Source organism: Saccoglossus kowalevskii, chromosome 15 (assembly GCF_978046115.1).
Source record: "Saccoglossus kowalevskii chromosome 15, keSacKowa6.1, whole genome shotgun sequence".
Classification (NCBI taxonomy): domain Eukaryota; kingdom Metazoa; phylum Hemichordata; class Enteropneusta; family Harrimaniidae; genus Saccoglossus; species Saccoglossus kowalevskii.
The window spans coordinates 25,030,817-25,056,473 of record NC_140655.1 but is presented as its reverse complement, the minus strand read 5'-3'; the positions used below and the strand labels follow the sequence as shown (position 1 = coordinate 25,056,473).

The 25,657-nt window shown below is 34.5% G+C and overlaps 1 protein-coding gene across 2 annotated transcripts; it reads right to left on the bottom strand.

Annotated features, from left to right (window-relative positions):
• Positions 1-8: 8 nt before the first annotated feature.
• On the bottom strand, positions 9-25,638 carry LOC100374839 (uncharacterized). Of its 2 annotated transcripts, XM_085490612.1 has the most exons (10): positions 25,440-25,638; positions 24,110-24,272; positions 18,077-18,228; positions 15,787-15,913; positions 15,074-15,132; positions 13,717-13,836; positions 13,421-13,507; positions 8,316-8,469; positions 7,144-7,261; positions 9-3,257 (listed from the first exon to the last, which is right to left on the bottom strand). In XM_085490612.1, the coding sequence occupies exons 1-9, from the start codon at positions 25,536-25,538 to the stop codon at positions 7,185-7,187; spliced, it is 1,038 nt and encodes a 345-aa protein (XP_085346738.1). In that variant the 5' UTR covers positions 25,539-25,638; the 3' UTR covers positions 9-3,257; positions 7,144-7,184. The 2 variants fall into 2 exon arrangements, with proteins under 2 accessions (XP_085346738.1, XP_002737380.1); XM_002737334.3 differs by lacking the exon at positions 7,144-7,261.
• Positions 25,639-25,657: the final 19 nt, after the last annotated feature.

Sequence of the window (25,657 nt, the reverse complement as noted above, 5' to 3'; positions counted from 1 at the left end):
AAAAGGTGTATTTGTCGAAATTGAGCCAATAAACCTTTATTTACATAACTTTAAACATTTTTTACTAAGAGATACAAACCTATATACATTAAACATAAATCCAAATGTTTGTATGAAATAATAATACAAGTGCAAACATACAGAATTTTTATACAAACTTTAATAGCTTTTCATCACATCCCACAGTTTGATCATACAATAAATTGAATATCTCTATATTGTCACTGAAATTCTTAAAAAAAAAATACATTGTCAACTAAAATATTGTACTAATGCACCGTAATTAACTGATACAGCAAGAAATTCATTCATATTTAAGCTTGAATAATCGGTTGTATATATATGTAAAAATGTTAATATGGTTGTATTAATTTAAGTGGGTTGAAATAATTTTGGTAAAGATGTAAAAATATAACATGGCAGGCATGAATTGAGAGCTATAAAATCTACAATAATGGCAATGCAACGTTAAAATACCTGCATACAAAATATATAAAATGCCGAAGATCAGGCGGCGTGCAAGATTTTGTAATTGACCCTCAAATTATGTTAATTTTCTAAATATTTAAAAAAAAACATTTTGACATAAATTTACTCAAATGTGTACATCTGTCTAATTTTGGCCAATTTCAATTTCACATTACAAATGACTACATTGAGTGGGAAAGCTGTCAACCATGGGATTGCACCTTGGCATTGTGGGAAACCATGAAGGGGAAAGCTGTCAACCATGGGATTGCACCTTGGCATTGTGGGATACTATGAAGGGGAAAGCTGTCAACCATGGGATTGTGGGATACCATGAAGGGGAAAGCTGTCAACCATGGGATTGCACCTTGGCATTGTGGGATACTATGAAGGGGAAAGCTGTCGACCATTGGATTGTGGGATACCATGAAGGGGAAAGCTGTCAAACCTGGGAGATTGCACCATAGCATTCCGGGATATCATTGTTGAATACACTTCAACCAACTTGGACGATGGCGTTTGTCGCACAGCGCGCTGTTCGTCGTGTGTTCATGTAAACAATGTATTGTACAAGTGTTGTGTACGTTGCTATGGGTCGCACATAGAACAGGACGCTGTGTGACGACAACCGCCTTTTAAAAAATAAACCACAGTTGTTCAACACTGTACAAGTTGAATAGAACCCATATACACATCAACATGATGTATAATGAATATATAAAATTGGAACATAATCAGTCAAAGCATGGCAGAGATATGGCACTGGAACTGCATTCATTAAAACAAAATGGCCATCAGTCGGCCATTTTAAATCTCATCTGAGAAATAAAATGAGGTGCATCAAAGTCCCATACTGTCCAATGTATGTTCAAAATTTGAACAAAATCCATCAGTAAACAGCCAAGATCTGGTTCTGGAATGCCCGAAACACAAAAATCAGATTGTGAAACAAATTGATTTGCATATGTTTAATATTATGTATGATGTATGTGTAAAGTTTGAATGTAATCAGTCCAGGTACGTCGAGGATATATGTTCAGATACATGCACGAACGTACAGACGCACAGACTCAAGAGGTCAATCCATTAGTCCCTGGACTGTGTCCGAACGGGACTAATAATGTACTTAATAATGTAATGTACTAGTCCGGTAGTCATATCATTCTGGGCCAGTATTGGAAGGCCTCCATTACAAACAAATACTGTATGATCACCAGCATGGGACATGATAGAGAGGTTTGTTATAGAGAAATTTTAGATGAATTTTATGTTGGTTTGATAACATATACTTTCCTACATGATATAAGGAGTTAAAACTACACATTATTTCAGTCACAAAACAATATCATTTGCCATGCAACATAAATGTATGTTAGAATTTTGTGTAAACAAATAATGTATATTACAAGTGCTATGTTACATGGGACTCACATTGAACACGGCATGGAGTTACGATCACTGCTCTCGTTTAAAATTCATTCAAAGACAAAATTTTTACTTAAAATTACAAGCTTGAATTTTGATGAATACAATAGTATTTTGAAAAAAAATGTTTCTGCTGATCACGCACAGTAGTGCTTTTTATTGAAAAAAGTTTGCTCTATATGACTAAGTTGCAATCACATTTTACAAATATGTGAAACTCTCAATACTAACTAAAAACAAACTGTTTAAAAATGTTTTTTGCTAATCTTGAAAGTATATCCTGTCCTTGCCTTTCCACACATTTCATTTTGAGAGTGCTGGAGGGACTTATCCCTTTGACAAACATACCTACAATGTAACAAGGACAAAAAAAGCCACCTAACTCAGTGAATGTATGTTGTTTACACATCTGATTTAGAAGCTTAGAAGCACTGCTTAAATTCTACAGGACAAAACACATTGGATCACTATCATTGATCATTGTCCTAATCTTGTAATACTTTTTTATTTACCATACTGAACCCGCTGATGGTTCAGTAGTGTAATAAAGTTATTATTATTATTATATAAGGTTATTACGAAGATACCTCAAAGTATGCACAAAGTCAGTACAGCGGCAGTATCGACCGACGCACAGCGGAGGTCGATGCGACATCATACTGTCTGAATGCATACTTTGAGGTATCTTCGTAATGACCTTATTATTATACATCTTTTCCTACCAAGGATACATCATGGGAATGCCGAAATCCAAAAAGTTTAGAACAGAATCAGCGAACTTCTTTGTATGGAGTCCAGTCAAATCCTGGTGGCAGCCATGTTTGTTTTTATTATTATAGGACGCTTACGCGCGTAATTATTCCATATTTGGAATTCACATTTCCTAATATGGTAGTATGAAAATATCCCGTAAAATACCGCAAAATTACGGCACGCTGTAACTTATGGCGTTACGGTGACAGATGTATAATTATTATTATTACTATACATGATTTTAAATTACCTGGCAAAAATAATATTTTCACTTTTTGAAATGAATAAAAATTGCATTTATTGCATGCTGGATCCTAAACATGGATGCCTGCCAATTATCAAATTAAAAAAAAAATTATATGAATAAAGAATATAATGGATTTTAGAAATACTAGCTGTCATCATGGAGGTAAAAATATTGTTTCCTCCATGCTGTAACTTAGGGTATGGTACATAGCAATGTGGGGTCAATATCTGATGTAAATTTCATTTGTTTCTGATGACATCACCATGGAATATACTTATTTTAAATATTTATTGATCGCCATTCTATTGAAAGTTGTTCTGATCCAGCATCTTCTTATCCACATCCGCTGAATTAATACCATATGCTGTAGATGAGAGATTATGAGATTATTAATGAGAGGAGGGATTATATTTCTTTTCACCATATTATGTAATCTGTAATCTCAGCTGGGATATAATTATGTCACAATCATCCAATGACGAGGTCATTTTTAGATTATTTTTATTTTACTGGATCAGGTTCCCTGTTTATATAGCTCGAAATTTCCTGCTCAAAATTCAGTGAAAAATTTTTGCATTTTGTAAAATTTTATCATCATTTGGTCCATATGGTAAATTTCAGATATTGCTTTCAATTTTTGACCAAAAAGTTTGTCAATTTTTATCAACATTTCATGTTGGAAGGAGCAGACTACACAAACATTTTGTTGCTGGAGTAAAAAGTTGACAAGGGTGCTCAACTTGAAAGCGTTAAAGAATGCCATTCAATTAAAGTATTATTATAATGTACATCAAGTAAACCTAAATAAAATAAGTATAGAAATGTTATTTATTTCCAGAAGAATCTGAAAGAAGATGAATTTATGAGAGCTCTATCTTTTATAGTTTTAGTGTTAAGTAGTCTGGTATTGTTGTGAAATTAACAGCTAGATTATGAAAATCTTCAAAAATTAATAATTCTGGTCTTTGTTTATTCATGCTATTGTACTTCCAGTCATAACAGATGTAGAAATTTGCTGTAACATAATATAGAATTAAATACATAATCAGAAAATATGCAACAAAATTAGATGCACCCTAGAATTTAAGATAAGGGTATGCAAATTTTATAACCAAGTATAAAGTCATATGTGATGAACATGTCACGAGAAGTGAACTATTGAGCTTTGAGTGCATTTGAAAACAACCCCATTCCGTGCGTGTGAATCTATCAAATGTATTTCTTTTTATAATAGTGTCACGGATCGCAGTGGTCGTAAGAAAATATTCGATTGCGTTAAAAGAAAAATTAGTGAGATATTGATGCATTCAAAAACGTAAACACATGTTTTGTAAACATAAGCACGGACACTGCCAAGACGGTCTGACATCTACATAAAATCAGTTCTTTCACAGACTCACTAATTTGCAAAAGAAGTTCTAGAAATGCAAATGTCTCTTGATTTTGTGCCAATCTCCCAAGTCACATGACTTTTTCGCTTTGCTTCACATCTTGGTCACATATATCATTTGCATACCCTCCTATCTCATAAATCCTTGATATTAAAGTTGAAAAGAATTAGTTGCATACGCGACAGTCAACTTCTACAAAAAATCTATTTAATGCTTGTTAATGCACATACGCAATCAAGTCTAAAACACCCATAAATTTACATTTATTTGTGTTGGTGTGCATCGTAATAATGTTATTTTGAGTAACAAATAACAACAGATTAATTGCTGGGTAGGTATAGCATGCTATTACAAACTAAATTAATATAATTTGTTTAGTTATTAATCTTAATGTATCCTTTCTTTGTTCAGCTGCACTGTTTGTACTTTTCTGTGTTTTGTCTTTTGTAATGTAATATTTCGTATTTTTATTTTGTCATGTATCTTTCATTTACGTTGCTGCAATAGGAAAAAATTAAGGAGATAGGTAGAGTGTATGGTTTGGATAGATTACGCTGAATAGAAGTCAGGTTAATTCTGCAAATGCACTGATAGAAGGCAGTAATCACTCCAGGGTGGGGCAGTTACTGTAAAATACTTTATTTTAGCTGGAATTAATTTTCACTGAAAATACTTTTTGAGTGTTTTGTATGGTATTTATTTTCACTGAATTTTGACGATATGAATGTAAAACATGTTCGCTAGGTTTCATTTTCACTGAAGGGATGATTCAGTGAAAATAAATTCCAAGCAAGAATAAAAGTATTTTACAGGCATAATTCACTATTAAAATTGAACTCAACGCACCAACTTTGCCATTGGTGGTGTGCTAGCTTAGTTGTGCGGAAATCAAAGCAGAATATCATATTTTCTGGTTGAATGAGCCCATAACGATCAGTTTGACTTTCTAGTGTGTTTGGCTAGCACAGGAGATGCCTGTGGTAAGAACACGAGTATTATGTGCAGTTAGTCAGCGCTTTGTATAAATTAGTATAATATTTTATGCGTACAATTAAATGAATGATTCATGAGTGGTGTTGTTCCAGAAGAACTCAATTCCATGATTTAGTTACACAGAATGCACTAATTTTGTGACAGACACGATTGACTTGAATCACTCGTGTGTTCCCGGCAGTAACATGTCACAGTTAGATTCTCAGTATGCCCACAAAATATCGGCTAATTAATGCTCTGTTCTTTTATCCAATCTACGCTTCAATCTTGCAACTGACATGCTGAGCTCATACTTCGAATAAAGTTTTGTTCAGGAATGAATTTACATCTCCACAAAAGGTCAACGTTGAGGACACTGACAAGTGTTATTTGAGGTTACACCAGCTTCGATCTCAAGATTCTACAAATTTTTTTCTTTCTTATAATGTCGTGAGTTTGTTTTACTTAAATTTCTTTCAATTTGGCGGCGGTCAAATATCATACTGTGCCTAATAAAACATATATATGTCAAAGGTCATCTAATGAAAGCATTGCACCTCCTAATAAGGTAATAGTGCATAAATGTACATAAATACATGGAATTGTGTGAATTATGGGATTACCCGGTAATATGCCGATTCATGAAAAGAATTGATAGAGAACTAAACTCAATTCTGCGACAGCACATTTAATGTCAAAATCATACAAAGCTGGGATTTGTAAAAAATAGACAAATGTATCTGGTTTCCGACACCTTGAACAAATTAAAGCGCATGTTCAAATTCTATGTAAACAAACATGATTTTTACGCTTGTTGTATTTGTCGCTATGAGGCCATATCAAATTCTGTATTGCGCGATGTGATGACCACCAAATTTTAATACAAGCCAGTTTTGCTAGTGAGAAATGGAAAAGTATGAGTACAAGCAGGGAATGCATGTAATAGGAAGGGATTGATGTCGCATTATCAGTTAGTGGTGTGATACCGCAAAACCAAATAGCAGGAGCTATAAAGAAATGAAAGTTTTTTGTCCAGCATCTATTCAACCATGCATTGAACACCTCATACGGCCATCCATATCAAATTATATGTTGCATGTCACCAATGATGAAAGTATAGTTCAAATCTTTGAAAATGGTTACGATTTCTTCTAATGGACAATTTATGAATAGCCGACCCGCCCTATTTCATCAGGAACATGGGGTAGTAAAAGAAAAGTGCAGATGTCATTTTATTTACAGTGCTTTGTGAGATCTCGCCTGATTTGGCAAATAATGAATGATGAGCCACAAGTATGTTCACAAAAAATATAACTTTTTCACCACTTGCAGTTCCCTCTCTTCATCACAAATGCACAAGATACATGTAGTCTAGTTTATAGTTGGCACTTTCCTTCAGAAGATTGAGACAAAAACAGCCAAATTTTTGGAGTAAAAACTGAAAGCTAACTCAAATTTTGTCTGTTGGCTCTAAATTTAGGGCTCATACCCAGAAATATTGAAGAATATAAAAAAAAAAATTGCCAAAAAATTCTGATGGTATAAAGGTTAAAATCTTACATTCTATATTTATCTTTCATAATTAATAATTTAAATCATCATTTAAACATTGTAACATTGGAAGACAATAGTATGATTTTAAGATTCCAGGCATTTAATAAACCAATAGAATCATGAATTCTACAACATTTTAATATTAGAATAAAAATGTCCATAGATCATCAAATTACAAATATTGACTACAGCGAAAAATAGCAAAATTGTCTTTTCAAGACCATCGAGGGCGATATAACATAAAATAGTAGTAGAAATTATCATCTCCGGATATGAGCAACTTAAAATTAAAGATGGATGGCACACCCACACAGTATTGTAAAATAAACTTACAGAATTAGTACAAGAATAAATAAGGTCTTTGAAGTTTGGTTCTAGTCAGTGCTCCCATATCTTGTTGCCATGGTTCTTGACTTTTTCGGGATTAGAGGCTCCCGGCATTCTCCAAAAGCTATTTTGAATATTGTGAAAGTTCGTATCAAAGCGAGAGAGTGTTTGTATTGTGGAATATTTTTCACACTGTGTGTATTTGGCATATATAAAGCCATATGTTTACAGATACAAAAGTGTGGTGGTAGTCATGGCTGTGTGCAATCAATATGCGTACCATACCGCACATTGCAACATTGGCCAAATGTGTTGTTTATTCAAACATTATTCAATCACATGTAGCCAACAGGGATGACCCCTGCCCTTTAGCACAGAAAAATTTTCAAAAGAGATCCTAATTATTCATGGTCATGCTCTATATGGTTAAAATTTAACGCATCACTGTCTGAGAATCAAGAAACGTATTCTCATAACAAATACCGGTAATGACCAAATATGTTTTCTTTTGAGAATGGTGGAGCCGACATTATCATTCAAAATCTATCAGAAATGGCAGAAGTACCGTAATCAGTATAAAAGTGGGTGTCACAAAAATTGTTATATAATGGTCTCAGAATTGAGAGCTATTACGTTTGATAATGGTATTTGATGAAGATCCTGGTGATATTACATAATTATATATAATTATTAGGATGAAACATATATTTGTATATTTGATCATCGCGTGAGTTGCAACAAATTTTTTTTTTTTTTTTTTTTTACATGAGCACAATTTTGAAAAAAACAATGAATTTTTTTTCAGAAACAATTTTCTATGAATTAAAGAATAATATTTATATAAAAACAGAAAAGTCACTCACTATAAATTGTATGTGTAAGCCACCATTTTGGACAAAATTGCTGAGATTAAAATCTTATTCAGATTTATTTTGTATTCAGTATCAGATTTAGATTTAATGATTGAGTTTCAAAATTTATTTCATGGTATTCAAATTTCAAAACTGTTTCACTGTAAATATGGATGCCAATCTATGTGACATTTTGCTGTCTCAAGATTTGTTAGCGCGGTTTCAAGAGAATCTTCAACATAATCTCACTCAATTAAACAAAATCTCATTATTCATCCCAGATGAAAAGTGACAATGACAGATGCTGTCTTTCGCAGCATTTCTTACCTTTTTCTTTCAGCCCTTTTCCAAAGTTTTGATATACCTTCACCATGGTTATAACCAATACAACTCTGACAATTAATGCTGCAGCAGCGCATATAATTATCACGACTGTGAGGTACATGAATTCTTGATCTATAGTGTTCCAATTCATTCCAAGCTGAAGTACATAAATACAAGACATTTTCAATGACGCTATTAAAGTTTATCGTGACTTTGACATTGAATTATGGGTAGAAACTGACTTAGAAACGGGTGAGGAACCAAAAATAAAATGGCCATCAGTCAGCCATCAATTACAAATTGATGAGCATCAGTAACAGACCACATCTTCACACATAAATTTTATCCTTTATGTACTGTAAAATAAAAATTGCTGCCAGATTAATCAAACTATTAAAATAATAGAACAATAAACTGACAAGAGTCAGTAATAACTGCTATAGTGCTGACAAATTAAACAGACCAGGATGATGCATTAACACCAACCCCCCACTTTGCAGTCTACTCGCATCGCTTTGGTTCTTACCTACCACGCTTTCAGTCAATGTATTCGTAAAATTATTATTGAAGAATGTGATTTTTAATACTATCTTCCTCTAATAATACCCAAGATATTTATCCCTCACGCCCTATTATGGCGTACAGACTGTTACTGGTATTTTACATATAAATGGTGAGGATTCCTCTCGGCTCAGGTATGAGCAATCCTTAATATTCAAAATTGGCACACTCAGTCCAGCTGGCATTAATTGTGTTTGTATGCTTTATAGTGAGGTGTTTTTCTGTCTTGTGTTCACTTGCTGAGGAAGGGTTGAACCCGAAACGTCCTGTTTTTTATTCTCCATATTAGTGTTTTTTTATTCACGGCTGGTCGGTTTTATTGTTCTAATAAAATAATAGTTCAGGTAATTAGACATTACCCCAAGTTATTAGACATTACCCCAAGTTATTAGACATTACCCCAGGTAATTAGACATTACCCCAAGTTATTAGACATTACCCCAGGTAATTAGACATTACCCCAAGTTATTAGACATTACCCCAGGTAATTAGACATTACCCCAAGTTATTAGACATTACCCAAGGTAATAAGACATTACCCCAGGTAATAAGACATTACCCAAGGTAATAAGACATTACCCCAAGTTATTAGACATAACCCCAGGTAATTAGACATTACCCCAAGTTATTAGACATTACCCCAGGTAATAAGACATTACCCCAAGTTATTAGACATTACCCCAGGTAATTAGACATTACCCCAAGTTATTAGACATTACCCCAGGTAATAAGACATTACCCCAAGTTATTAGACATTACCCCAGGTAATTAGACATTACCCCAAGTTATTAGACATTACCCCAGGTAATTAGACATTACCCCAAGTTATTAGACATTACCCCAGGTAATAAGACATTATCCCAGGTAATTAGACATTACCCCAGGTAATTAGACATTACCCCAAGTTATTAGACATTACCCCAAGTTATTAGACATTACCCCAGGTAATAAGACATTATCCCAGGTAATTAGACATTACCCCAGGTAATAAGACATTATCCCAGGTAATTAGACATTACCCCAGGTAATTAGACATTACCCCAAGTTATTAGACATTACCCCAAGTTATTAGACATTACCCCAGGTAATTAGACATTACCCCAAGTTATTAGACATTACCCCAGGTAATTAGACATTACCCCAAGTTATTAGACATTACCCCAGGTAATTAGACATTACCCCAAGTTATTAGACATTACCCCAGGTAATTAGACATTACCCCAAGTTATTAGACATTACCCAAGGTAATAAGACATTATCCCAGGTAATAAGACATTACCCCAGGTAATAAGACATTACCCCAAGTTATTAGACATTACCCAAGGTAATAAGACATTACCCCAGGTAATTAGACATTATCCCAGGTAATTAGACATTACCCCAAGTTATTAGACATTACCCCAGGTAATAAGACATTACCCCAGGTAATTAGACATTACCCCAAGTTATTAGACATTACCCCAAGTTATTAGACATTACCCCAGGTAATTAGACATTACCCCAAGTTATTAGACATTACCCCAGGTAATTAGACATTACCCCAAGTTATTAGACATTACCCCAGGTAATTAGACATTACCCCAAGTTATTAGACATTACCCCAGGTAATTAGACATTACCCCAAGTTATTAGACATTATCCCAGGTAATAAGACATTACCCCAAGTTATTAGACATTACCCCAGGTAATTAGACATTACCCCAGGTTATTAGACATTACCCCAGGTAATAAGACATTACCCCAGGTAATAAGACATTACCCCAGGTAATAAGACATTACCCCAAGTTATTAGACATTACCCAAGGTAATAAGACATTACCCCAGGTAATTAGACATTATCCCAGGTAATTAGACATAACCCCAGGTAATAAGACATTACCCCAAGTTATTAGACATTACCCCAGGTAATTAGACATTACCCTAGGTAATAAGACATTATCCCAGGTAATTAGACATTACCCCAGGTAATAAGACATTACCCCAAGTTATTAGACATTACCCCAGGTAATTAGACATTACCCTAGGTAATTAGACATTACCCCAAGTTATTAGACATTACCCCAGGTAATTAGACATTACCCCAAGTTATTAGACATTACCCCAGGTAATTAGACATTACCCCAAGTTATTAGACATTACCCCAAGTTATTAGACATTACCCCAGGTAATTAGACATTACCCTAGGTAATTAGACATTACCCCAAGTTATTAGACATTACCCCAGGTAATTAGACATTACCCCAAGTTATTAGACATTACCCCAGGTAATTAGACATTACCCCAAGTTATTAGACATTACCCAAGGTAAGTAGACATTACCGCAGGTAGAGAGACATTACCCCAGGTAATAAGACATTATCCCAGGTAATTAGACATTACCGCAGGTAATAAGACATTACCCCAAGTTATTAGACATTACCCCAGGTAATTAGACATTACCCTAGGTAATTAGACATTACCCCAAGTTATTAGACATTACCCCAGGTGATTAGACATTACCGCAGGTAGAGAGACATTACCGCAGGTAATAAGACATTACCCCAAGTTATTAGACATTACCCCAGGTAATTAGACATTACCCTAGGTAATTAGACATTACCCCAAGTTATTAGACATTACCCCAGGTAATTAGACATTACCCCAAGTTATTAGACATTACCCCAGGTAATTAGACATTACCCCAAGTTATTAGACATTACCCAAGGTAAGTAGACATTACCGCAGGTAGAGAGACATTACCGCAGGTAATAAGACATTACCCCAAGTTATTAGACATTACCCCAGGTAATTAGACATTACCCTAGGTAATTAGACATTACCCCAAGTTATTAGACATTACCCCAGGTAATTAGACATTACCCTAAGTTATTAGACATTACCCCAGGTGATTAGACATTACCGCAGGTAGAGAGACATTACCCCAGGTAATAAGACATTATCCCAGGTAATTAGACATTACCGCAGGTAATAAGACATTACCCCAAGTTATTAGACATTACCCCAGGTAATTAGACATTACCCTAGGTAATTAGACATTACCCCAAGTTATTAGACATTACCCCAGGTGATTAGACATTACTGCAGGTAGAGAGACATTACCCCAGGTAATAAGACATTATCCCAGGTAATTAGACATTACCCCAGGTAATAAGACATTACCCCAAGTTATTAGACATTACCCCAGGTGATTAGACATTACCGCAGGTAGAGAGACATTACCCCAGGTAATAAGAAATTACCCAGGTAAGTAGACATTCCCCAGGTAATAAGACATTACCCAAGTGATTAGACATTACCCCAAGTTATTAGACATTATCCCAGGTAATTAGACATTACCCCCAAGTTATTAGACATTACCCCCAGCTAATTAGACATTACCGCAGGTAGAGAGACATTACCGCAGGTAATAAGACATTACCCCAAGTTATTAGACATTACCCCAGGTAATTAGACATTACCCTAGGTAATTAGACATTACCCCAAGTTATTAGACATTACCCCAGGTAATTAGACATTACCCCAAGTTATTAGACATTACCCCAGGTAATTAGACATTACCCTAGGTAATTAGACATTACCCCAAGTTATTAGACATTACCCCAGGTAATTAGACATTACCCCAAGTTATTAGACATTACCCCAGGTGATTAGACATTACCGCAGGTAGAGAGACATTACCCCAGGTAATAAGACATTATCCCAGGTAATTAGACATTACCGCAGGTAATAAGACATTACCCCAAGTTATTAGACATTACCCCAGGTAATTAGACATTACCCTAGGTAATTAGACATTACCCCAAGTTATTAGACATTACCCCAGGTGATTAGACATTACCGCAGGTAGAGAGACATTACCCCAGGTAATAAGACATTATCCCAGGTAATAAGACATTATCCCAGGTAATTAGACATTACCCCAGGTAATAAGACATTACCCCAAGTTATTAGACATTACCCCAGGTGATTAGACATTACCGCAGGTAGAGAGACATTACCCCAGGTAATAAGAAATTACCCAGGTAAGTAGACATTCCCCAGGTAATAAGACATTACCCAGGTGATTAGACATTACCCCAAGTTATTAGACATTATCCCAGGTAATTAGACATTACCCCAAGTTATTAGACATTACCCCCAGGTAATTAGACATTACCGCAGGTAGAGAGACATTACCCCCAAGTTATTAGACATTACCCCAGGTAATTAGACATTACCCCAAGTTATTAGACATTACCCCAGGTAATTAGACATTATCCCAGGTAATTAGACATTACCCCAAGTTATTAGACATTATCCCAGGTAATTAGACATTACCCCAAGTTATTAGACATTACCCCCAGGTAATTAGACATTACCGCAGGTAGAGAGACATTACCCCCAAGTTATTAGACATTACCCCAGGTAATTAGACATTACCCCAAGTTATTAGACATTACCCCCAGGTAATTAGACATTATCCCGGGTAATTAGACATTACCCCAGGTAATTAGATATTACCCCAGCTAATTAGACATTACCCCAACTCTGTTTCCATAGATACTTACATCCACCATTTTGTAAATGATATAAGCTGGTCCAAAGACACTGAAAGCTAAAAACGTCCAGACCAAAGCTTTATTTTCATACCGAATCTGGAAATGAATAATAAGTTTTTGAATTTAAAAATTCAACATGAAAATGATATTCTGGTGACATGATAATCAAATTGGAGTAAACATAAAGATGAAGATTAATCAAAGAATTCTAACGAGTACAACATCAATAAACACTTTAAGCAACTTTGGTGGTTAGAGTAAGCAACTTAAAGTATTGCGGTTTCTATAGTTAAAATTAAACTTACAGCAACATATCCCATAGTGTTCCACAAAAGTCCATACACCAATCCCACAACCAATAAAACATAATCAAATGTCTCCACATTATCTGTTCCTGCACTTAATACGAGAACAAACATGCTAACCTACAGAAAGAGAGGTCAAAAGTGAGAGGTCATACAGGGTCAATATTATTTGCTGGTATCAAGAGTTATGAATGGTAATTAATGTGAGTAAGATATAATGACAACAGTTAGTAGACACACTATAATGTCTCTAAATTGCAGTCATAGAGCATGTTGTCAAAATGATTGGTTGATATTTAAGTATTTTTTAATAAGTTTGTTCGATGGATACTGTAAAATGACTACTTTTCACTGGATTTAAATTTCGCTGATTTACCATTTCAGGCATATTCAGTGGGTTTTAAATTCACGGTTTTATCACTTAGATAATGTGTTCTATGCTAAATTTTACATATTCACTGGGTTTTAATTTAGCACATTTAAAACCCAGTGAATAATTAACCCTTTTACAGTACTTTAGACCAAATTTGACTATGATTTATCATAAACTAAAAAAGGTTGTGGTTACAGGACACAACAGTTTTCATTTGATGAAAATTCAAAACCACTATACGCATATGCAGTTGTTGTTATTGTATGTAAAAAAAACAACCAGAGTACATGCGTATTAGAGTATTTTATTGTCTAATGAAATAAATACACAGTGCTGCAACAACAGTGTTCTCAGTTCGTGATAATCAAATCATAGTCCAAGTATCAGACAATACACAGCATCAACCAGCAGTATTACAAAATTACACATTCATATTGCATCATTAACAAGGTTTAGAATAAAAACATCTGGGGGATCTGTGGTCCACTGATGCATGCATAATTCAGGGTTGCTTCTTTATGAACTGCTGCTATGCAAAGAATTTTGTTCAAAGTTTTTGCAAAAGGTCCACTGGGTTAATTACCAACTGATGATATATGTAATTATTTTAGAGATTTTCTGAAATACATTTTATAAAAATATTACAGCCCTAATATTGGCTCAAGAAGAACATGTTATAATTATTGCTTTTCAAGTGTCAGGTGAATAACCTTCTGTGCTCTAATAAAGTGCTCTAATATCAGTAAATGCTATCGCTTATGTCATGTGACCGAGTTTCAACCAATCACAGCATGTGCAACAACAGTAAGATGTGATAATACATGTATCACTGATGTCATGTGACCAAGTTTCAACCAATCACAGAATGCATAACAACAGTAAGATGTGATAATAAATGCTATTACCGATGTCATGTGACCAAGTTTCAACCAATCAAAGAATGCATAACAACAGTAAGATGTGATAATAAATGCTATCACTTACTTCCAGTTGAAAATCAAATTTCAGTAGAGCTTCACAGAAATACATCAAACTGCATATATCTGCAATGCAAGGAACATCGTCATGGCAACAATTAAATTTTGCTGACATTCATAATGAGTAAAAGAGAAATGATGATATTTGATTTTTTATTCTAGAATTCTATTCTGTTACCAAACAGTCAGGGATTGTGTTATCATTTTAGTGAAGAGAGTCCTGATAAGAAAAATGAAGAGGAATATATTCTGTGACACATTATTGGAAATGTGAAACCTACTTGTTCTAAAATGGGGCTCCCACTCTAGTATTAGGGATCGACGAAGCAGAATATTGGATTAACGCAATCCCTGAATTGGAATTGACAGCAGGAAAAGTTTATTGGACATAGGCTTGTTATCTTGCAAGATGAAACAAACATGTTCATATGAAAGATTTCAATGTCTAGCTATCTATTTTAGTGCATTTGTAAAGTTAAAGCGAGAGGGTCATCACCTGCGAGTCCCAAACAACAATAACAACACACACTAAAAACACAAAGGCTCATGGGTAGACGCTTGTTTGTGAACAATGACACGCTATAGCCATCTGACGTATGCGCAGGTGACGACTCCCCTGCTTTAACTGCATGAATATATATATACAGTCACATTTATGCCTCATGTGTCTTCAATGAAATCTACATGGCATCTGCCATTGATATTATATGTGTCATTTACCTTGTAGCTCTGCACTCGCTCCAACTGTTCTAAATATTAGATTTCTAGATATGTAATACTGTCTGGTCAGATAACACCCGAGAACGATATCAGCTGGCCCCAAGACAGCAATCAACACTAAACGAATCTAGATAAATATAAGAAAGATCCCCTTTATCAGAAACACATTATAAATACATGGTACTGAGGTGGTAGACGTTACATTGTGTCAAGGAAAGTGGTGCATCTAAGGTAGTTGGATTTAGTAGTTGGTAGATAGATTACCTTGACTTTTACCATATGGTTATATTTTATGCTGTTGTATTGTCACTCAAATACATTCTTCACAAAAATATGTCAAACTCCCATGAGAATGGCTATTTTTAAAGCCATTTAACATTGGTTTCTATGGTAAAAATTATTATTCGAAAATTCTGACAAATACTATTTAATATTTTTTCATGAAATAATGTGCTAACATGAATGTCCAAAGAAATCATTTTAAAAAGCCTATTTCAGTGAGTTTTCAGACACCTTTTTTCCCACCAAAATCGTACTAGCTAAAAAAAAACATGATATTTTTATTATTCTTATTTAATAATATGTTTAATTGCCACAAATGACCTTAATAATTATATAAATGAGGCATTATTATGTACAGCCAGCTGGTAGTGTATAAATGGCAGTGATAATATAATAATAAATTCAACCAATTTACCCATATTTACTATTATAATATTGGTTGGTATTTTTTGAATCCTAACCGAACATAAGGTCATCACTGATTGGTTCTTATGACTAGACTATGATTTTGTTTTAAGTTAATTCTAGATTTTTTGGATTATTAGGCCTCCTCATGTTTCGCATTTTTTTTGGAATGCAAATTTCAGAAATCTACAAAATCCCAAATTTTACTCGTTCAAATTCTTGCCAGATAGATTCAAGTTTGTGATTTTTCCCGGTTTTGTAGATTTCTGAAATTTGCATTTCATTAACTGAGTTTTTGTTCCGTCCAGATTAAGGTGACCGACCCATGTTGTAAAAATTATTTGCATTTACTGTAATATCATCACCTGTACAACAGCTGTTATTACTGGGGGGGGGAGGTATGAGGTTTTTATCAGCTACATGTATTACTTGTTGATAAAGCTGGTTGATAAGAGTGATGTCATGGGTACATGGAATTCATGAACTGAAAGCAAGTGGTAGAGAATACAGCCCACAAAGAAATGAATATCATCCAGTTTTAATAAGTGATATCAGGTGATAACCTTTTCGTCACACCACCATAAGTTAAAATGACAAAATAACAAAATGTGATACGCTTACAAATCATATGCTAATTTGATGTGGCGTCTGAGTGAGTCAGAGGAGGCACATTGTAGTTATTGGCCACTGTTAGTTTTCAAAACTGGCAGAAATATGAACCTCCTTAACAAGATTTGTTAGAAATAAATTTTCAGTCATTATAATAATTTATTGTCATTATAGTAGCAAGTAATTTTTGTTACCCAGCGTGAAATTCTGTTTTCACAGCAGTAAAAACAGAACCATCGCGAGTGCAGAGAATTTAGCATGCATATCGCCATGCTTTAATAGTGTGAAATTTCTGAAATCAGTTAATAATATTTCACTCTAAATGTCGCTACTGTATGTAAATGCTATGCAGCGTGATCAAGTGACAAAATGGGGGTAACTCTGCCGGAAAACATAGTAATGTTTGTTCGAGCAAGTCTGAAGGAAGTGTTTGTCCAATCAATTCTCATATCAGTCAATATTTGGGCATGTTATCGCATCAGATACTTTTATCAAGTTCATCTAAAACAAACATTCTGGAAAATTCATGACTTTTATTTATATAACCATACTTGTTCTACTAGTAGCTCACATGTGCTTACACAAATGACACAGTTGTGTGTATGTAAGTCAAAACAATTTTTAATTTGTGAATATCATGAGTCACATATTGTTTGTATCAAAAATGTGAAAGTCTTTATCCCTTTGATCTTTAACCTTTTGACCTTTAACTCGTTGAATACCAAAGTCAAATTTTTTCACCTTTACAATTAAAACTAGTATAATTTTTCCTGATTTTCATAAAAAATTGCCATCATATCGTGTAGACAATATAATTATAATTAAGACCAAAATTAAGAAAGAAATTGTAGAAAAATACAAAAAAATTGGTAAAAAATTTCCAAATAATAAATTAAACTTGTCTTCCTTAATTTAGGAAAAAGACCATCACTATATGTATGAGAAAATACCATTCTTCTGTTACCATGGCATTTGCACGATTAGGATTACTTACCAATTTTATTACATTTAACTTATCTTCTGCAAATGTTCCAATATAATTAGTGATGCAGTATATCATAATAAAAGCGACACCAATAACGAACACTGCCAACTCATACGGCCGCTCTCGAAACACTCCATCAATTACATAATATAGAATGAAAACTGAAATAAAAGAGATGCAGTAAACGGTTTTACCATAATATGAGGTTATTGCGAGGTTACTGCAAGAATGTATAAAGTCAGGAGTATTGACTTGTAGTTAGAAACCCTTGTATTGTCATAACTTAGCTATACATTTCAACCTAGGAGCTGGGCTTATAATGTGTGGTAATCAGTCCAACTCCATATAAGATTCCATCCACATCGCAACATGAAGCATGTATGTACCAAATGTTTAAATTTGTCAAAGAAAAAGGTTAATCACCTTTGAATGGCAAAATTAATTGTTGTCGTCATTCAAAAGTAAACTTGCATATTAAATATTTCCATATTTATAATCTATGAGAAATTACCATTTAACAAAGAAATGATAAAAAAAAATATGTTGAAATGTACAAAATGTTACAGCAAAACTTTGGCGGGAAAGATACAGCACTCAAAGAGTTTTAAAATTCACTTGTCTGAAGACAGAAATAAAAAAAACTCCTTCTTCTGTAATTCAATTCATGCCAACTCAGCATGGTCCTCAACTCATAGTTATTTGTTTTGAGTTACTTGACGGCTATATAGGGAAGTGTTCAACGATTCTGTAAATAATTATTTTTTTTCCAAAAGTATAGTAAGAAGTAACATTTCTGGAATAAATATCAAAAACAACAGCTGTATAGACAATTTATTAAAGATAAAAACATGTTATTTCTATTGCATACACTGTGCAATTATTATCTACTGTAAAATACTTTATTTTAGCTGGAATCCATTTTCGATGAAAAGACTTTTTTGGTGTTTTGTATGGTATTTATTTTCACTGATTTTTGACGAGTTGAATGTAAAATATAGGAAAAACGGTATTTTCACTGGATTTTATTTTCACTGAATTCTCTCTTCAGCGAAAATTAATTCCAAGCGAAAATAAAGTATTTTACAGTAATTATTTTACATGAAAGTTTGTTTACAATTTACAACTTGATGTGAGCTGTTCACAAGAGCTAGACTTGAAAGATTCCCATAGTTTAATAGAATCCATTATAAACATTTCATGAGTAGGGGTTCCACAGAACATAACCCTACTGCTTTGTGATGTTCATAAACAATATGCGAATTACCATAACAATGAACACATATTGCATTGTATGCAAATTGTCCAATATAAATCCTTTATTTGAGACTTATTATTATTATATTCTATGAAGATAAAGTCTTAATATTACAAGTAACCTGTAGAATGCTGTGTGGGTAATATTTTTTTATATTGATTTTTGTTGCATTTGCAGCAAATAGTTACAAAACAATGAGAAATCTATAGGATTGAATATACCCCACAGCTGGCTTCACATGCATTGTTCATAGTTCATATGGTGCTTACACCAGGATTTAATTACAGCACCTAGGCGGTATGTGGTTACAGCTTAATGTTCCGAGTATTCGCAAGAAATTGACATGACAATAGAAATTCATTAAAGACTGGCACTCCCATGCAATTAACAGCGAGTGAAATTCCTGGGATTGAAACATATATTTTGAAGTCACTGATGTAGGCAACGAATAACTGCAAGTTGACATAAAGACGAGGTAGTTTATTTAATCAGTGGTCAACTAGAGGCTGAAATTATAATTAATTTGTTTATTTCAATTTCTCCTGACGTCAAATAAAATACACTGGTGAAACACGGTAGTAACTGTGGGTGAAAGGATGTTTTGGGGTGTAGTTTATATTGTATATGGAGTGGTAGGGTCGGGTGTAATGTGTTCATTTCAAACTATTATGAAGTCACGTAGAATTTCACTTAATTTATTTTTGCTGACATGTTTTCAAGCATTACATGTGAATCCAATTTTCACTGCGCTGTGTCTCAATAGAGTATGAGGGAAATGGCATATTCACTGGAATTTATTTCAGGGGAAAAATGTTTTCAGTGATAATGAAGTATTATGACAGATATCCTCCCCGTGGCTTTCATTGCGAATGGAAGCTATTTTCACGAGTGATGCGGTGTATCCTGCTGCCGTACTTTCACGAGCGAAGCCACGGGGAGGGTGTGGGGTTCTGTTATTATACATATGTCCCATATTTGATTATTTCATATTAAAAAAAGAACGTGCAACAAACCGGGATAGAAATTTAGATCGGGGAATCCAATTGCCCATTAATATGCTCCAAGACAGTGCTGCGACCTAGCAACGCTTGTCAGTGTAGAACGCTTGTCGCTATACGTGTGAAAATAAAATAATCAGACGTCTAATTTAAGTCATTGTCCGAATAAATAACTCGTGGATGTTTAAGCGCGGTGGTCGTAGCGCAGCGCGTGTTCGAAATTTACACGCGTTGTATACGTCGCTATGAGTCCCATATCGAACAGGACGCGACACGACGACTGTCGCCCTTTAGTTGGGACCACGACAGAACCAGAACTTAAACTGGGCGACTACGATACACGGTTGATGTTGAAGTTAAAAGTTCCTCCACAGATCTGTGCATTGGCAAACATGCCGTGCAACTGCGGTACTCCACTGACGGAATGACTTTCGTTGAAATCGGTCGTCGCTGACTCGTGAGCTGCACACTACAACCTCGTTTGTGATGTTGCTTGCTGGTCGTGGATAGACTGAGTCTTGGTTACCGGTTAAATTTTGCTAATTTGGCATTGGTAATCTTTATTTGGAACTGAGTAACGCCGCCATGTCGCCAGCAGAAACCTCATGGGTTATCGATGTTGATGGTTGCGGCTCCATATTAATCGGAGATTTTACTGCGGGTCCAGGCAGCGGGTGGATTTTCCGAGAGCCCTTCAAGATTTATAAAACTCAGTTTCCAGGTGGTCAACAAACATTAAGTTCTCCCAATCCTAGTATTCTATGTGATGTACATCTAACAGGCCAAAAATGCTGGTGAACAATTTGAACCTGACAAAAATACTTGAAATAGATACCAGGAAGGGGGGGGGGGGTAAAAGAAAAGTTATAACATTTTATTATTCAATAATTTATTAAAATACATAAGTTTGTCCAACTCCCTGTGATACAACACCTCAGACATAGCTCATTGTACTCGGCTTGAGTGTGGGCAAAAAGTTACTATTTGAATTTTTGATATCTTTTTTCATTAATGAGAAAGTTGACCCCGAAGTTAGAGTAACTGTTCAGCAGGAATGGCTTTTTAACTCTTCTGTGATTTTTTTTTGGCTTGGCTGATTTTGTTCATACTTGACAGGCAGGTCGTACCATCACTGATTGGAAAAACAATCCTGACCCACCGCTACCATGGCAACAGCCAAAGTCTTGTAATAGCAGTGCCCAAATGATCATGCCTTTTATTTTGGCTACATTGCGCACTGGTAAGAGATCACCGGCGCGGACATTGTTACCACTGTCAACGTAATCCCAACGCAGCTTTGAACTTTGAATAAAATGTAAATGCTGCCTCCAATCTAGAAAATACTATCGCAAAACGGTTGGAAATAATACATTTAACGGCTGAATACGTCCTAACAATAAAATAAATTGACTTCTAATGACTGCCATGTTATTTTGCGAACCTCGTATAAGGTGCCCGGTTTTAGTTATAAACAGACGTTAGCTTCACGTTCATGTCCCTTCCATGATAACAGCCGAAAACATATTGCTTGTTTTTTACCGGTTTTCATTGGCAACCGAAGTATTTTTATTTTGTAAACAAATTTTCATCTGCTATTTTTATTCAGTTCAAATCGTTCAGCAACTTTTTGGCATATTAGGTGTACATCACATGGAATACTACGATTGAGAGAACTTGATGTATGTTGAATGATTTTTATCAAAGTACGAAGTACCAGGAAGTTACTCAGTTCCAAATAAAGATTACCAACGTCAAATGAGCAACATTTGACTGGTAATCAAGATTCATGTAATCCATGGCTAACAAGCAACATCACAAGCGAAGTTGTAGCATGCAGTACTAGTAAGTCATCCCGTCAGTGGAGTACCGCAGTAACACAGCATGTTTGCCATCAGCATTGTATTCAAACGAATCACGTGGTGTGCCGTTCTCGTTCAAACCCGGGATTCGATCAATAGGGGAGTCCCAGTAAAAAAAAACACATTGCAAATCATGCAAGTTCAACATTTTCAAACCAATATACTAAAACAGAAATGCTCAGAGATGCAAATGAAGGATAGATATTACTTTTCACTATACACATCTCTGTTGATACTATCCCTCACATATTCTACTCCCAATTACTCCTGCGTAAAATGGACTAGCCTCTTTTCATGTTGACATTCAGAGTAAAATCATGTGACAGGCTGTTAAAATTGGCTGTTGCATACTCTTTCGCCGGTCTGGAAAATGTGTTTAATTAACTCACATTCAAGCAACAATGCAGATTTCCCAGTGGGAGTGAGACTATTCGACTCTGCCACTAAAAAATAGGGGTGTTTTCAGCAAAAAACGAATAACCCTGGAATGCACACAACATACTGAATTTCGGAACAAATCGTGCATTACTTACAGCAGCAGAATACCACAGAAATATCAGACGAAACATGAAAACACTATATATTGTATTTCAGCCTGAACCCTCTATATTGCAATTCAAGGAATTAACCCCATATGTGCATCCATTTCCCACCTTGGTATCACCCACCCCTGAAAACAAACTCTTAATACCACGCTGAAGCGTTTGGTAATAAGTATGAAAGACTTAATGCCAGAAATGTACACATACTGTTTTTAATGTCTCTGGTTTTTATCATATTATCTTCTGGGTATACCTGTATCATCACGCATATGCTCATTTGCATAATGTTTGTTTTATGCTGAAAATTATTCAAATTTCAATTTCAGTAATTTTGTTTACATCCTACATTTTAGGAATTTTTTAATCAAAGCTTTAATTGTGCAAATAACGCCAATCGAGTTTTTGGACAAATGTGGCCATTATTTGACAATGGTAATGTGATCTGTTGTCCAAATGATTTCCTACATGAGTAAATGGTATGACAACATCAACACGACTTATTTAATGATCTGTGAATGGATGCAGAAACTGCTCTAATAATTTAACAACATTGTTAAGTTCCAGGACTAATTCACTGTGCAATTCAAGTATATTTTGAATAGTAAACTTTAAGTGTTGATTTTTCACTTTAGTTATTTTGAATTTTTTTTAACAATATTGAAAACTAAATTTATTTTAAATAAAGTAAACGAGGAAATTTTCTCACCAAAACTCAGATAAGTTTTCCCCGATATAAATGGGTCTTAAATAAATAACCAATCATCTCAAATTTCATAATAAGCGACTTGGAGCGAGTGGAAAATCGCATACAAAGTAATGATACTACAAATATACAACATGTTTTAACTTTTCCACTCAATTACTGAAAAAATTCCTTGTGACATGCATTCATGGAAATAATGTCAATATTCCAGGAATTACTACTTGAAATGTCAATGCACGTTGATTTGGGTATCACTTCCTAACCATGCAGTGTTTTTTTCTCAAAATTGTTTTGTAATACAACTTTCCAAGAAAATTGTTAAAAAATTATTGTTTTGATTTATAAAACAAAAACAGACCAACTCACTGTAAATTGTTTTTTTCTTTCTGCCAAACTCTACAAGCCACAACAAATTGTGAATTATCATAGTAGTGAGTATTTCACTGCATGGGGGTCATTAAAACAGATCACAGTGGCTTCTTTGTCTCTGTGAACGCTGTTAGGTCATCAAATCGCAATAATACAATTAATTAATTAATCCACATCCTCTATTTTTTCCTGAAACATCAAATACAATGTATGGTATAATCAACCAAGCTGGTCTGATTTAATACCAAAAATACTATTCGTCAGATGCAGTTTTTACGTTGTTAGTACTGCAGACAAAACATCCCATAATACTCACCAGAATGTATTAAAAGCAACAATGCAAAAGTAAAATCCGGCTCTCCTTTAGTAAAAACTGATGTTATCCTTTCAATCGTCAGGCCAATGGTTGCTAAGATACTGATCAATGATATTGTAAGGAAAAAGATTTCCTTCTTCTCCAAATCAGAATAATGTCTTGTCTGAAAAAAAAATAATTTAAAACTAATTCATATAATGAACAGCTTAATTTAATTGTCACATTTTAACTTGTTTTCATTTGAATGCAGAAGACAGCTACCATATGTCACTTTTTTCTTAAATCATAAACTTTTTCCAAATTTGTTCAACAAATTAGGCCCAAAATTAATAAAGAAATTATAGAAAAATATAAGAGTTCCACAGGACCACTCATAACTCTAATCCTAACTCTGCCCCCCCCCCCCAGTATCCCTCAATTGTAGATACCCTCATGGGTCATTTATAATTATTTGCAAGGACATATTGAATTACACTGCAATGCAATTTTAGGGTAATGGTTCAGGTTAGAGGTAAGGGAGGCCTTAATAACCTTTTCACCACCAGTTCCCTCTATTCATCACAAATTCACAAACCGTCTTGTTTATAGTCTGCACTTTTTTTCAGAAGATTTCCAAATTTTTTTAGTAAAAACTGAAATTTGACTCAAATTTTGCTCCCAAAATAAGATTCATTTCCAGAAATATTGAAGAATATACGAAAAAGGTGCAGAAACATTTGGGTGTGAAAGTCTAGTGATGAAAATATTAAGGAACTCTTTCCTAGAAAAAAACATAAAAATGTACAAAATAAAGCTGGACAAGTCAAAGCATTCAAAGGGTAACATAACCAAATGAGATATTAAGCAAAATAAATGACAAATTAGAAATGTTGTATTTACTCTATTAGTAGACTCTTGGAGCTATGTTCCAAAATAAAGCAAATACGGTATATAATATTAGTATATATTTGTTGTTTAATTTATTCAAATAGTGAGCCCCTGATTTATAGAGATTGCAACAAATACTAGTAAATAAAATACATTTTTCGGAAATCGGAAATTAATAATTTCCATTGTTTTAAGCCAACATACACCGTCCTGATGAACTTTGAAACACTAGCAGAAAATAATAACGACATAACGACAGGTCACCAATCGAGGTCACCCTTAGTTCAAGTATTGGCCATAAAATTGAACATGTATTGTAAAACTAAACATATACAAACATCCTGTCACATAAACAGCGGCAAACATTTCAACATAAATTCATTCAGAGTGGCAAAAATTAAACGTTCAACTTCTGGAACCCGTTAGGCCGTTGTAAGCAATGAAAAAGTGAAAGCGAAACTACCTTCCCAAAATAAGAGTCTTTGATTGTTGCCGTCGTTGGCACGCCAAGATCGGCGAAGGTTATCGGTCGTTCAGATTCTGGGTCGACACTCTCCTCCATTTTGACTTGAGAGATAGCTGATATGTATTTACATCGCGGGGGAAAATGTCCGATGGAACAGAGATTTGATCTGAAGTAAAGTTCACTCGCCTAACACTAGCAGTAACACTTCCGCATAG